The 15,180-nt window shown below is 42.2% G+C and overlaps 1 protein-coding gene across 3 annotated transcripts in view; it reads right to left on the bottom strand.

The window, feature by feature from the left end:
- Nucleotides 1-15,180, bottom strand: part of stxbp1a (syntaxin binding protein 1a) — a gene marked incomplete at its 3' end in the record, with an annotated part of 34,111 nt that overhangs the window by 2,081 nt on the left and 16,850 nt on the right. The window contains exons 7-19 of one of the 3 annotated variants that reach the window (XM_080047134.1): nucleotides 13,760-13,908; nucleotides 12,619-12,703; nucleotides 9,671-9,801; nucleotides 9,442-9,549; nucleotides 9,285-9,348; nucleotides 8,740-8,805; nucleotides 8,577-8,657; nucleotides 7,431-7,569; nucleotides 6,648-6,757; nucleotides 6,309-6,410; nucleotides 5,680-5,765; nucleotides 4,146-4,300; nucleotides 2,615-2,724 (exon numbers count right to left, since the gene is read on the bottom strand). In XM_080047134.1, coding sequence (XP_079903260.1) covers nucleotides 2,615-2,724; nucleotides 4,146-4,300; nucleotides 5,680-5,765; nucleotides 6,309-6,410; nucleotides 6,648-6,757; nucleotides 7,431-7,569; nucleotides 8,577-8,657; nucleotides 8,740-8,805; nucleotides 9,285-9,348; nucleotides 9,442-9,549; nucleotides 9,671-9,801; nucleotides 12,619-12,703; nucleotides 13,760-13,908 — 1,386 coding nt within the window. Of the gene's footprint in view, nucleotides 1-2,614; nucleotides 2,725-4,145; nucleotides 4,301-5,679; nucleotides 5,766-6,308; nucleotides 6,411-6,647; nucleotides 6,758-7,430; nucleotides 7,570-8,576; nucleotides 8,658-8,739; nucleotides 8,806-9,284; nucleotides 9,349-9,441; nucleotides 9,550-9,670; nucleotides 9,802-12,618; nucleotides 12,704-13,759; nucleotides 13,909-15,180 lie in introns of those variants that run through there. The other 2 variants (XM_080047135.1, XM_080047136.1) reach the window with 2 other exon arrangements.

Here is a 15,180-nt window from a genome sequence, read left to right as displayed (position 1 = left end):
GAGCCCATCTCCAGTTGTGTGTTATGGTGATGCAGGGGTCAGGTGGGAGTTTAGTGTGGGTCACAGAGGTCAACGTCGGACTGGCTTCGCCTGCTTCTCTAGTGTTCACTAAACACGCAGCTTCGTGAACTTTTTTTTTTGCCCCAGAAACAACAACACTTTGACATTTATCTCCAATGTTGCTAAGCTAATATTGTACATGGCTAACTTTAGATCAAAACAGCATAACAAAAACAAAGACTTGTTTTAGTAAGTGATTAAATGCAGTAGTATGCAAGGGAGTAGCCATACTGCTAGTGGTGAGAACAGTTTACTGAGAAAACCATAAAACCAAAAAGTTGGTTAAAAACGATATCACTTTAGCAGATTAGTTGGGAATGAGAAGGCTGCCCAGGACTGATATATTATATCTGTAATGGGTGGAAGTCCCGCTGTAATGGGAATGTGTGTTTGCAAGTAGCTACTAAATTAGAGAAATTGGCAATAAGGGGTTTATGCAAATAGGTATTATTTATTACTTCCTACTTATGTTCTCATATGTTTGTCTGTCTGAATGATTTCTGGAGATGAACAGTAAATTGAATGACATTGGTTGGAAAGCTCATCCATGTGTGAGGAAGAACAGATCATTTTTTAAGGTGCAGATAGTCCCACCATGTGGCAATTTACACACAAAATTTCTCTGTCAATGTACAACGTGATAAACTCCAAATTATATGCAATATTGCTCAGTTTTTATTTACTTTTTTTACTGACTTTTATTGTTTGTCCATTTCATTGTTTGTCAATTGTACTTGTTTGTTTGTTGACAGACTACATGAGCTACATGACTGAACTGAATTTCCCCAAGGAGCTGAGAAAAGTTTATCTATCCTTCAATCCAAAAGAGATTTTCTAACAACATTTTTGGAACTTTTTTCAACAGTTGATATACAGGTTATATCCAATCAAACCGAATCAGGACCATATTTGGATCAGTTCTTTCATTTACATTATTTTGTTTAATAAATAGTTTCCAAATTCTTGCAGGTGTGGCATATTTTAAATACACTGTTGTAACTCTTAAGATCAGTGGTAATAACGATTACTCATCTATCACTGTGTATTTGCATGTAGATCCTAATCCAGATGCAGAAAAAAAACTCTTAGCATTTTGCAATTTTAAAGTAACATATTCAGAGGACTGTTCAGCCTTGGCGGAGGTATTTGAGTGCTCTCTTTTTATACACAGGGTATTTTGAACTTTAGTCCTGTAGAGGACTGCAACAGTATGTTAGTGATCAGTGTGAAATGATCAGTTTGAGGAAAAATGTAGTGTCCCCTTCATTATGGGAGGGGGGATTAGTGGCAGCAGCTTGACATGTGGCATATTTCTTGTTTATTAGGTTGCTAAAGCATATCAGGTGGAACATTGCTACATTCCCAGGCTCTGTGTCAGCAGAGAGGCATCATAGAGGCGGTGATACAAGGGCAAGTTGTTGGACAACTGAACTGACATTTGTATTGGGACCTAGCCGTTTTAAGTCTACGTTGCCCCCCAACATTGCCTAGTGTGTCAGCACCTTGAAGGTGTTACAAAGATGATCTGTTTTTGAATATTTAGCACACTCTGCAGACAGAGCCATGGGCCATGTGAGCATGTTATGGGCTGAGAGAAAGACATGGTCAAAGTCACAAGACTGGCAGTCAAAAGAAAAAGAAAAACACAAGGAAAAAAGGAGAGAATCCTTATTTGAAATCCAACATCAACTCAAGGACCTGTCCCCAAAGAGCGCAGTAAGAAATCAAGGTGATTGTCTTTGCGAGGGGTTAACTAGAAAAATAAAGACAACAGTAAAAAACTGATAAAGATGGATCTCGGGGGTAGATTAAATCTGGAGGGAGCGTTCTAACAGGCTCAAAGGGCTTTTGGTGTGGCTGTTGACGGGCGATTTAATCCACCCGTCTGAGATGATGGGAGGAGGCAGCAAGGATGGGATCACAACCCCCTCAGGCATGGCCGCTCCTCAGCACAGACTGCACTAGGGCTGTATCCAAATGTCTGGCCCCCGCATTATAGGGCCCAGTCTGGAGGGACATATGCACAGAGACAATAGGCCACAAGACATGCACATAATGTACTTTTTGATGCCTCTTAGTGTAGAGTGTCTTAGGGTTTTTTCGTTTAGATAGTCCTACAGTACCATATGCTTAATTACGGTCTACATGATGCAAGCAATGTCTGATCATACTTTATGTATAACAATCAATAGTTGATGTTCTTATTGTGTCTGCAATTATAAAAACATAGCGTGGCATTCCTATTGGACTTGTGGCTTTGGACTGTGGTGGGTGTGTTCAGACATTTGGATTCAGACTCCCACTGTGATTGGCTGCCTCTCAGCAGCCTGTAGGAGCGGTCCATGCAGTGAGGAGAGGTGGTGGGTGCCCATCCCTGAGGGACACGTGGAGGAGGGTGGAGTTACATCAAACAGCACTGAGTGTTTAGAGAAGAAGGAGGAACAAGGAGGAAGCCCTTGTGCTGTGACGGTTCAGAAAGGGCTTCACTGTGCGGCTGCCTTTACTTTTTTTTCAGTGTGATTTCTCTCTCCCTCCCTCCCAATCTGTTTCTGCCTCACTCGGCTGTGGGCTCTGCGTCCTCAAAGGACACCCTAGTGGACTCTCGGAAGTCGGGGTGCTGCAGGTCCGTTAAGAATTTGGTGGGGGTGAGATTTTGGGTGGAACCTGTGAAGGAACAGAGGCGGCTTCACCACTCGTCTCTCAGCACATGCCACGCCCCCTCCCCCACTCTCTCCATCAACAAAAGGGTTAAAAACAGGCAACCTGTCATACAGTACACACACACACACACACACACACACACACACACACACACACACACACACACACACACACTCGTACACTGACAGTTCACACAAACAAGTGCACACACTCGCCACGTTGAACAAACATTAAACGTGGACACACAGACACAGAAAAAGACATGGCGTGGCTGCAATTCAAAGACAACATTGGTTTTTAAAGACAACAGCTGAAGCATAGCACAACAAAAGACTTACAAGAGACTTTTACGGTTTATAACAAAGACTGACTGGCCAAGCTCTAAGACATAAAATACACAGTACAAAGGGGTGTAACATAAAGGGCTATTTCAACATAACAGATTGCACACAGTAGGCAGATGAGTTGAATATAGACTTACTGCTACAGTAGTGATTTTGAGGAAATTCAGGTTTCAAGTGGGATTTGGGATTCATGAAAGTCAAAACAGGAAATGACGGTGTCCTGGTATAGTTGAATGAGTTGTCTTTTTTTAAGGGAATTATTATAATTTTTTAAGGCATTTTCTTGTCTTTGTAATCTGTATTTCTTGTTACGGAACCAATTGCCCTTCATGGACAAATGAATAAAATTGAGTTGAAGCCTAGCGTACCAGTGGTGTGAGATACTGTTACAACTTTTTTCAATAATTTATTAATAGAAAAGCTACCCCTTGTTATAATTATCCTTATATTTGCTTCCACAAACCACAATTTATTTCCACACACTAGTTTTCAATAAACCACTTTGTCAATTAGTTTCACCACATGCTTTTTTATATTCTTTTTCAGTCCCAGTTCAGAAGCTCCCACTGTCCCACACGGTGTCCCTTAAAGGACCTGAAGGCCGGACTGAAACTGAACCTGCTGATCAAACCTCACACAGTGCTCTCAACATGCTTTGATGAACATGGCCGCTGTATTAGGATGCAGCTTTTATCACCTTTCACTTTCTTTAAAACACATTCCACTTGTTTTATTTTAAAGAGTAACTTAACACCATACTGAAAAGCAGTGTTAACTCCCCCTCTCTGGTGGACAGGATATTTCATCAATGATCGGTGTGGTTGGCTATGGTCTGTTAAAGATGTAACCACACCTTACAGTGATGTCATGGTGTCTTGAAATACACCTGTATATGACTGCAGCCAGGTGAGAAGGTTAACCACAAGATTTCAGCAAAAACTTGATTTTCAGTTAAAGTTAAGTCACTCTTTAAGGTTGCTGTGGGTGGATCTGTGAGTTGCCACATCCAAAGCCTAAACATATGAACCATTGTTTTGCTCTCGTCTTGCGCTCAGTGGCGCCTCCTGTTGCTCTACTCACCAATGACGGCCTCCCACTTTCCATTGGCCTGTGTGACCTCATAGGCGCAGCGCATCTCGCTGAAGGACACACCCCCAATGATGAAGACCATGACGCGTGGCCCAGTGCGGTATTCTCCAGGGGTTTTGTTCTTGTGCCAGTGTCCGTACCGAGCACTGCCAGAGCACAAAGGAAAACAGGCTCACCTTACTGCAGTTTATAGCTATGTTTTTACCTCTCTTGGCATCTTAATCTTTTTTAATCCATTCTCAATATCGTATAATTTGAGAAGGATTTCCAAAATATGGATATTGTTAAATGGACACACTGATTTGTTGATGTGCTTTTTTTGGTTATCCGAGGCAATACATTCTAGCGAACAAGGAGACATTTTTCAAAATCTAATTTTTGTTCACATTTGAAGCTTGTTTGAGTAACATGCCACAATTTCACTCAACAGTTTCTTTGTATTGTCCCTGTCCTGACATAAATGAGCAGAGCAAATAACTGAGTCGATAGACACAAAAAAACAAACCCCCAAGTCATGGAAGTTACAATATGACGTACAAAGTAACAAGCGTTCTCATTCGGATGTCACCCTGAATTTTGCCTCTTAGACACCGTTTCCTTATAGGCTACTGACTTGCTCCTGACTAACCATCTCATTGGTGGAGCTTGTTGGAGGCTGTACACAACAGGAAACGCTGTAGCATGTAGACACTGTTCAGGTAAAAATATCAATATTTTGGATATATTTTGATTCAACTGTGAATCAAAATATTAGTACTGCCTTGAAGGCTTCATTGGGGGCACAAAACACCAAACACCGGCTTTCCCACTGGATTGTGGAAGCGATCTCCCTGGCTTATAACAGCGGAGGCCTCCCCATACCCCAAGCGGGGTGAGGGCACATTCATCTAGGGGCATGGCAACGTCATGGGCTTTGTTTAGAGGTGTATCAGTGAGTTATTTCTGTGCTGCAGCTAGTTGGTCTTCACCGCACACTTTTGTTCGGTTCTATCGTTTGGATGAGACAGCCCCTTCGGACGCTCACTCTGTCCTTTCTACTGGGTCTGTGATGCACTAGAGTGCATGGATTGTCCCTTGTTGGGAAGCTGCTCTGTGGGGCGTGATTATATGTCCCATACTAATGTGTGTACAACACCTTGTTGCCCCACTATGCAGCTGGGCTCGGTGAAGAGCGGTTATCGAACTGAGGAATGACTGTGGTGGCCGGTGTTATATGTTGGTGGGGGGGGCTCACATACATCACCACAGGTCATTTGACTATTAAGGGGTGAATAGAGGTGTCTTCAGTCAGCAACGCAAGGGTGTGATATCCCATACTAAATGTGTTGTACGGAGTGAATCGACTGAAAGGAAACCTGCCAGTCATCAGCTTCCCCTACCCATTTTTTTGTAAGTATTGATTGTTAAACTCATCTCCCTTCCCAAATTACTATTGATCTAATTCCATTGCTTTTCTCTTCGTAATTTAGTAGGCTCTACTATCATTCAATAAGAAGTGATGCCGTCTGCCTGTATTTGTGTGTACCTGACTGCAGTAGTGCTGAAGGAGGCAGATGAGCGGGTGGAGATGTAGGGGTAGTGCTTTGTGTCCAGCTTATCCTCAATAACATCCTGCAGGGGGACAAAAAGACCAAACGGGTTTAAGTCAGCAATAATGTTTGCACACACACACACACACACACACACACACACACACACACACACACACACACACACACACACACACACACACACACACACACACACACACACACACACACACACACACACACACACACACACACACACACACACACACACACACACACACACACACACACACACACACACACAGGGGCTACACAGTTGTGTCACATATCCTAGCAACCATTTGTGGTTCATACAAGGAAATTCATTGGAGAATTGGCTTCGCACAATTAAGAACCTAAATATAGTTGACAACAACCAGGCTGGAAAAACAGATTTTTCACTAAGGTTATTGTTGATGTTGATACAATTAAACCATTCTGCACAGACAAAAAAGTTTGTAAGTAAAAAAAAATGTATATAAAAACGTGAAAAAAAAGTGAAGTGATGAACCTCTAAACCTCTGGTTGGCAGGTTAAATGAATCCCTCTGGTTTAAAAATAACAATAAAAACATGTGAAAACACACCTCCATGATGTCCTTAACCAGTGGTGTCCAGCGGGACAGCTGATAGGTCTGCTCGCTCACACGCTCCTTCCTCTCCAGCTTCTTTCCTCTGCGGAGGGTGGACTAACGGAGGACAGAAGAGACAGAGGAGTCAGAGAGAAATTGTGAAAACGACTGGCGAGATGATGACCAGAATCACCTGAATGTGTCTCATATTAATGTTTGCTCCTTCTGTAGAAAACTGGGAGAGGATACGTATATTTCATATAAACAGCCCAATAAGAAGTGCAATAGACCGCTAGAAAAAGAGGTACGAGAAGAAGAAAAGAAAAAGCAGAGGTCACGGAGTGAGGATCTTACATCAGTGACGATGGGGATGCCCAGGTTAGCCATGTTGGTGATGATCTCACTGTCCTCGGGGGGGATCTGAGCGTGCTGGATCAGCTTGTTCAGGTTCTCCTCCGTAATGCCTGAACACACAAACACACACACACACACACACACACACCTCATATTCAATCTTTTAAAGGTTCAGGGAAATTCATGTTATGGAACTTGAGTGCAAACATAAAAACCTTATATTAAAAAACTCAGAATGTAGACAATACACTTTCTGTATATGACTTGATTCTCAATCATTCTTTAGTTGAACACCTATTATATAACTGTGTAAAGCGGTCGGGTTAGGTTTTACAGATTTCTGCTGAACAGCTGACCTTTTAAGGCTCTGATCTAATTGTAGTATTTAATCTTTTTCTTTACCTAGTGGATATTAATGACATATGAAGTACAGTAAAACCAGAAGTTGATGCTGTTTTATAGGTTATTGTGTGGTAATGTAAAACCATTTATAATAAAATTTCTGAAAAAGAAATGGGACAGAAAAAAAAACTAGAAATTCTGATAATACTTGAGTTTGAATGACCAGATTAATGTCCTTGCACTGTGAGCATTTCAACAGGTAACACTAATAGTCACAAGTCTGAGTTGAGATTTAAAAAAGGCGATCAGACAACAACAAAGAGTAAAAATTATTTCAACAAGTTAATCCAAAAAACAGAAATCAAATAGAGCTGGTACATGGACAGAGAGCAGCATGGTGTTTTACAGACTTTAAATTTGATTTCTTTCTGTGGTGCTCACCGTTCTTGAGGAAAATGTAGAGCAGGATGATGCGGATCTTGTCATTTGTGGTGACGTTAGCATCCAGCAGGATGGGCACGATGGCCCTCATGGGATCTTTGATCTTCTCTCCCTCAGCGTCTGTGCCCATGGCCAGATCCTAAAACAGACCACACATCATATGATGTTATACATTTCCATTCCTAAAAACATATAATTTTAAATGATTATTTCTGTTTTAAACTTCGATTTTTATTTGAATTTCCGATACGAGAAAAACAAAAACAAACAGAACAAGTACAGATCTTTTTGCAATCTCAGCAGGAAGGTCAGTCTTTCCATTTCCTGGGTTTCTTTAATAAAGTCTAGGCAATTTATAGAAGGAGGGTCTACCTTTAACCATTTAAGAGTAATGGCTTTTTTGTTGCCACTGTTAGTATCTTTAAGAGGTATCATTTTAAACTATAATAAATTAAATTTAAATCATTGTGTATTATCTGTGATCAAGAAACTTTCTCTACATGGCAAGTGGAATCAAATCTTGACCATTCTTTCGTCTCCTCTTTTCCCGCCATTTCCTTCCTTGTCGTCCCAGTTCTACCGTCCTCCATCCCTAACCCTACCGTCCTCCATCCCTAACCCTACCGTCCTCCATCCCTAACCCTATAGTCCTCACATCCCTAACCCTACCGTCCTCCATCCCTAACCCTACCGTCCTCCATCCCTAACCCTACCGTCCTCCATCCTTAACCCTACCATCCTCACATCCCTAACCCTACCGTCCTCCATCCTTAACCCTACAGTCCTCACATCCCTAACCCTACCATCCTCACATCCCTAACCCTACCGTCCTCCATCCTTAACCCTACCGTCCTCACATCCCTAACCCTACCGTCCTCACATCCCTAACCCTACCGTCCTCACATCCCTAACCCTACCGTCCTCCATCCCTAACCCTACCGTCCTCCATCCTTAACCCTACCGTCCTCCATCCTTAACCCTATAGTCCTCCATCCCTAACCCTACCGTCCTCACATCCCTAACCCTACCGTCCTCACATCCCTAACCCTACCGTCCTCCATCCCTAACCCTACCGTCCTCCATCCCTAACCCTACAGTCCCCCCATCCCTAACCCTACCGTCCTCTCATCCCCAGCCCTATCCCACCTGTTCAACACGGCACAGCTTGTCCACTGTTCCCTGGTAGTGCTTCATGCAGTCCTCAGCCAACTGCAGATGAGTGGAATACTGAAAACACAAAACACACAGGGTCAGAAGACTAATAGACTTAGATTATATACACACAGAGGAAACGCACACACGCACACACCTTGCTGAGCTCCTTCTGGTACTGAGGCATCTTTTTCAGCATCTGGGACAGATCCCTCATTGTGGTCTGTTGAAATCAAAGCAAAAGAAAATAGTGAGATGAAATGATTCAGTCATTATCGTTTTGAATTAAATTAATAATACCAAATTTAGGGTGAGGTTTGCCTTTTGATACAGATTCCAAACAGAAAAAACTAAATGAACAAAAAAATCTAATTCTAGTTAGGGTAACACAGTATTCCTACTAGCACCTCTAAAGCTCAATATATTTACATGATCGTATTACTATTAGTACAGAAACAAAATGTGTAAAACAAGCTGTAGTTTTCCAAGACTAGCTGTTTCCAGTCTTTATGCTAAGCTAAGCACAGCACCTGCTTGTTTCAACTTTGTATTTGATGGACAGACATAAGTGGTATCCAATGTTGTTTTTGTAGAACCATGTTTAGTAACACTTTAGCAGTGATAGTTTCCAGGCAATACGGTTTCTTAAGGCTGTTCATATCAACTAATAAGCATTCCTTGTAGCAGCAGCTTCCTCTTTACCTTCTCCCCAGCAGTGTTCATCCTCTTGCTGGCGGAAAAGTCCTTCAGCTGGCGTGTCACTTCCCTAATGACAAAGGAGAAGCATTATATTGTATACAGTATGTCATATTGCTTAATTCAGTATACAAAGATATATATAAAGTAGACAGGTACTCACTGGGACACCTCGGCTATGTGTTTGTGTCTCAGGCTCACCCACAGTTCATCGTCTTCGTGCAGCAGAACCTCTTTCTCCCGAGAGTCTCCCACGCCACTGCTCTCATACCTGAAGGAAAGAGACACACACCCTTACTGACAGGCACACGAGGGACAGGAAATGATATGAGTATTTCTTTAAAAATTCGAATTCATTTTTTTTCCTGCTTTGCCACGTATGTGTCTCCTACTTGTAGACGTCGTTTTCGATAGGCAGCAGGTCGTAGCCCATAGCCTGGAAGGTGAGCTCATGCAGGACAGGAGAAACGGGGTCAAACGCCCTGTCCAGGATGATCAGCTGTGAGCGAGCCTTATCTGGGCCCTACACACAGAAACACACACACACAGGGATGAAAGGTCACGTTACACAAAAATGTATGTAACAAAAGGGAACAAAAATCATTAAGGTGCCAACACACTGCACACCGCGGCGCGGCGGTTGGCCGCGCGAATCGCAGGTTCCGCGCCGCGTGATCATTTTGGCTCATTTGTGTCCGCCGCCGGCCGATGACTCATTGAATGTGCACGCCCAGTTTCTTCCCGCTATTTACATCTCTCTCATCATCGTCGTCATCCTCACCGATTTGTTTTTATTGGGAGCGTCTCTGAAGTAGGCTATTCTGCCTTCATCATCTCTGCCATCGGCCCTTGTATTGGTCTCACTGCACCTCTCACACATTTCTCCCCGCCACCTGCCACCCAAGCTTCGTAAACACACCCACACACACACACACAACCCGCCCACACACACACACGCACATATGTATCCATGGCCGTGCATATACACCAGGGATGGAAATTAACATTTTTGCCTACCAGCCACTGTGGCAGGTAGATTTAAAAATCTACCAGCCACTCATCTTTTTTACCAGCCACTTTTTATACGCAATATCTTTTTTAATATATGCGTTAATGTTAAACAATACAATAGTAAGAATAGCTAATGAAAGTGTTTTTCATACAAATGTTTTCCATCAGAAGTCATTTGTACTGTAAGTAGGTGCTACCAAGGAACTGAGTTGCAAATTAAATGGTACACTCTTACTATATATGATACACAATACACGTCATCTTTATTTCAAAACATTTTATAATTGAACTCCATATATACTCTGGGTTCAATGCAACTTTTTTTCCCAACTGGCCCGCTTAGCCAATAGATCCGAGTTTTACTGGCCCCTTGTATATTTTCACTGGCCCTGCAGACACCTTTTTTTCATCATTTAGTCAATAATTATAATACAGTATTGAAGTTACCTTTAGATTTCTTTTTTCTTTTTAGTTAATGATATGAAATGTTGATATTGTGCACAATATCAACAGTTCATATAATTAACTAATAAGAGATGCAGGTCTGATCAGTCTTTGTGGTGTGGTAGTGTTTATCACTTTCTCCATATGCATTAGGGATGTGAATGTGTCGACACATTGACCGGTTTTCCACTTGCGCTCAAGTCGAATTTAAAAATAGAAATCTGAAAATCAGGGAGTTATGCCGTTTTATTAATGGGAGATGTCACCGTGTCACGTCTGGTCGTGAGCGCGCTGCAGGAGCGTCACTTCTGCAAGGTGCGTGCATGAAGTAATCAGCTACACATAAGAGTCCGCTGTGGGACCATGTTTTCACTGTTGATAAAAAACAGTGCAGTGCAAAAGATGCAGCATAATGTTAAACGCTCGTCTGAGACTATGACGTTAAATCATCTAGAAACACACGATGCCTTCGTCCGAGCAAAGCAGCGTTTCACCGTGAGATCACTAGTGAGTGCGCGAGCCACCGCACGGGGAAGAACTCTGTGGTTTGAGGCTCAAATAATAACCGGGGATATTCTCCCCGTTAGCGATACCGATGGGAAAGGCTTCCCTGTTTGTATGCAATCTGATTGTATGTCTCGAGCCTTAAAACACAAAGCCATGTTGACAAACTGACTGCGCGACTCAAGGGACTATAGTGAGCCGAATCCCTCCGTTAGTTTCTGTTTCAGCCGACACAATTAAAATCACCTCTAAGCACGGACAGCGTTTAAATAAAGCCTCTCATTTGTATGACCATTAGGGCTTTGATGTAAATACTGTAACATTACGGCGGCAGCTCTGCTGCTTAAAGGAAAAGCGCAGTTTTCACTTTATTTTCAGCACCTCAACCTCTGCTGTGGGAAGAAAAAAAGGGGGCAAAGTAAGTCGATTGATTTGTCGACTTATGCCTCCACACGTTAACTCGCAGATAGTATTTCCTAGCGGAGCGGATCGCGCCGTAGTTCAGTTCGACTAGAAAGGCAAAATGAAACTGTTGAACTGTGTAGCGCCCTGTCATCATGTTCATGACGAATGTATTAAATATGCAAATTAGATCGGACCTGACTGGAAAGTATTACCCGACACAGTGGCGGGTGAAGTGACACAATTTACACGCCAGCACGCAAATCTACCCGCATTTGGCGTGTGGCGGGTGTTAATTTCCATCCCTGATATACACACTCACGGCATATCAACATGTAGAGAAAACCCAAACAGATTTTCTCTTTTTCCAGATTTGTTTTCATAATACCTCTGATATTGTTGTGATGTTTAGGGAAATGTTTGGAAGTGTCAGTTGTCGTATTTAGTTTGCATTGTCTCTGCATTTTCACTCATCTGCAGTACATCCCTGGCTTTCTCTCCTTCTCTCTTCTATAATGTGAGTCTATTCCTTGCTCCTTTTACTAAAAGGTGTCTCATTAAACTGCTGTCATACATTTTATCGATGTGTTGGAACTTTCTCCCTCTCTCTCTCTTTCTCTCTCTCTGTCTTTTCCTTCTTTTTTCCCTTCATCCCTCCTTTCTCGACAGCACCGCCAGCCAGGTTTCACGTGTCTTGTAGCTCAGCAGACTCACCCGAGTGACGTCGGGAGGAGCTCAACGCTGATTGGCTATCGCGGCGCGGCCGGCGGCGAAAAGTTCAATATTTTCAACTTCTGCGGCGGCCGCGCCGCCCCTGGCCGCGCCGCCCCTGGCCGCGCCGCGTGAACCGGTCGCCACGCGGCGGCGCTCGAAATACATTGACTTTCTATGTAAACTCGCCACGCGGCGATGTGCAGTGTGTTGGCACCTTTAAGCAGAAATATAGGACAGAGAAAAGGCTGAATTCTTCCGTGCTCACCTCTCCCATGGTGGGGTCGTCAGCCTTGTAGGCATCCAGTTTGTCCTGAACCAGCTGGGCCAGGGTGGCGTTGTCCTTAAACTCACTGACAGAATGACAGATAGATGAATGGATGGATGGATGAATAGAAAGACACATGGAGGTAGACATAGAAAGACAAGAAGTCAAATACATGTGGAAAGAAAAAAAGACAAAGGAAAACGTCTTGACAAAAATACATGTTTGGATGATTTGATAATTACAGTGAAAGTCACTGCTCTAAAAGGGAAAATGTAAATTTGCCAAATTAGTCCTGTAAGAATTATATTTGAGGACGTTGTATAAAGATCTACAACCCCTTTCTGTCCTCTATAACTGAACAGTATCAGCGGCACCGCTGTTTTGCCCCTTCAACAGCCTTCGAACAAACAGAAGAGCCTCTCTTTAGAGCAGCAATCTAATAGAGAAACATCATTAGCATTAAAAATGATACCATTAATAACAAGTAATCTTTGTTAATGGACAGAAAAATGTGCCTTAATGCTCCTTTAAATGTACATTTTTAGAAGTTGTTGTGGAACAGATCTATACATTAAATACACTTAAACAAAAGAGTCTTCCTACATTGATGAGAAATTAGTTTGTTTTGTTTTTGGCTGTTTTAAACTTTTCTTCTTATAAAGTATTTACATATTGATAGATACTGGATTTAAAAAAAAATTCTATGAGGTAACTGGTGGGTATTTCTATATATTTGTAAACATGTCTGGTCTTCTTTACTAATTATGTTAGTGACCTTTGAACAGCAGGTTAAATGTCGCCAGTCATCAGTCTGACAGAAGGTCCATCAAGTAGTGAGCTTGCTACCGTATGTGAACGGACAGAGAGGGCTCAACAGAGTAGACATTTTTATGACAGAAGAGATTACAGACAAAAAAGTTGGAAAAATGACATTAGAAGACATCATGTGACAATGAAAATTCACAGTAGTTAAGCAGCTATCTAGGAGACTAAAAAGTTACTCTATAGGTGCAAAACTGAGATTTTTAAAAACACATTATCTGGCAAAATAAACAATTTCCTTGACTCGAGAAATGCCTTTTGTTTTGGAAGTCACCCTGAACCCCCAGCTGCCCCCCCTGGCAGTGCCCCTGCTGCTCACCCTCTGTATCTGACAGCAGGGTATTCCTTCAGGGTGGCGCAGAGTGTAGCAATCTGCTCAGCCAGCCTCTCCATCAAGGGGTTCTTCAGCTGTGCCTTATGGGGGCTGTAGAAACTGTGGAAGGCATCTGCATTGTCCAGGGAGTACACCTGCACACACAAACAGGTACACAACTTAAACTGTGTCTACCATCTTTCATTTATTTGAGGTTATGCACATTCCTGCACCTTTTTATGTAATGTGCACAGTCTTGGTCTCAAAGAGTTTTAGACAATTTATGACTGCTGACCAACACTTTGGCTTTAAGACGAGACAAGGCAGGCATTCTTTCAAGCACTGTTAAATTTGGAGATTTTACTTCCTTAACATGTTATCTTTCATTCAAGTAAAAATTAAAAAGGTCCAAATTTTACATTTAGGTGTTTATTTTAATGATCCTGCATATCTATATTTCTCCAATACAATCATCTTTAACGAAATGAAGGTGCGAGGTGAATTTTCATTTATTTTTTGGAAAAAACACTTATAATATGAATAATGCCTGTATCCAAAATCTGTACTGAATAAACCAAAAGATTTTAACTCTGGCTTTGTCCAACATCTACATTTAAAGATAGGCATATTCATGAATACTTAGTTAGATATTGCCAAATGTCCACATTAATTCAAACATTTCTAAAAATTTGTAATACAATTTTGTTTTTGTTTTAATGCAAGTAATCAAATGGAAAGGTTTCATGATCATATCTGAAAGTACATTTTTGTTTAACCTATTCACCTGCAGTGTCTCGCCTTAAAGGTAATCAACAGATAAGGAGAACGCAAACTATACTTTGTAAAATACAGCAGGTCACCGTGGAAAAAAAACGACTGGGGGTAATAATGTCAAATGTCCTGCCCTGTTTCCTTTCCATCTCTCTCCTCTTTTGTTTGTGTGTTTGCTTCCTCTCCTCACCTTATCTCCTCTCCTGCATCGCTTTCTACCACTCCCTCCTCCCACCCCATCTGTCCACAGTCACATGACCACCTTTCTGCTCTGCAGAAGGGTCCCTACATTTGCCCCACTACCATTGGCCATCGCATTGCTGTGTGGAATCAGTCATCCAATGGGGCGAGAGCATAAGCCTGTGGGCGGGGCTACAATGTAGCACTTTGCCAGGAGCAGAAAATCACGGACTCAGAATTAATCATAGTAGACAGAGAGGAGCAAAGCATTGTGGGCCAAGCAGCATCGTCAGAGATGAGAGAGAGATGGATGGACAGAGTAGAGATGTGGGAGATAGAGAGGAAGAGGGAGGTAAATTATGAAAAAATATGGGAAAGAAGATAAAAAATAAAAGCTCGATGGGAGAGCAGATAGAGCATGCAACGTGCTTGTCAGGATAGTGAAATGGCGAGACACATGACAGGTAAGAGGAGGC

This window comes from Ammodytes marinus (genome assembly GCF_949987685.1).
Source record: "Ammodytes marinus genome assembly, chromosome: 18".
Classification (NCBI taxonomy): domain Eukaryota; kingdom Metazoa; phylum Chordata; class Actinopteri; order Uranoscopiformes; family Ammodytidae; genus Ammodytes; species Ammodytes marinus.
Note: the sequence above shows the minus strand (reverse complement) of the source record. Positions and strands in the feature narration are given on the sequence as shown.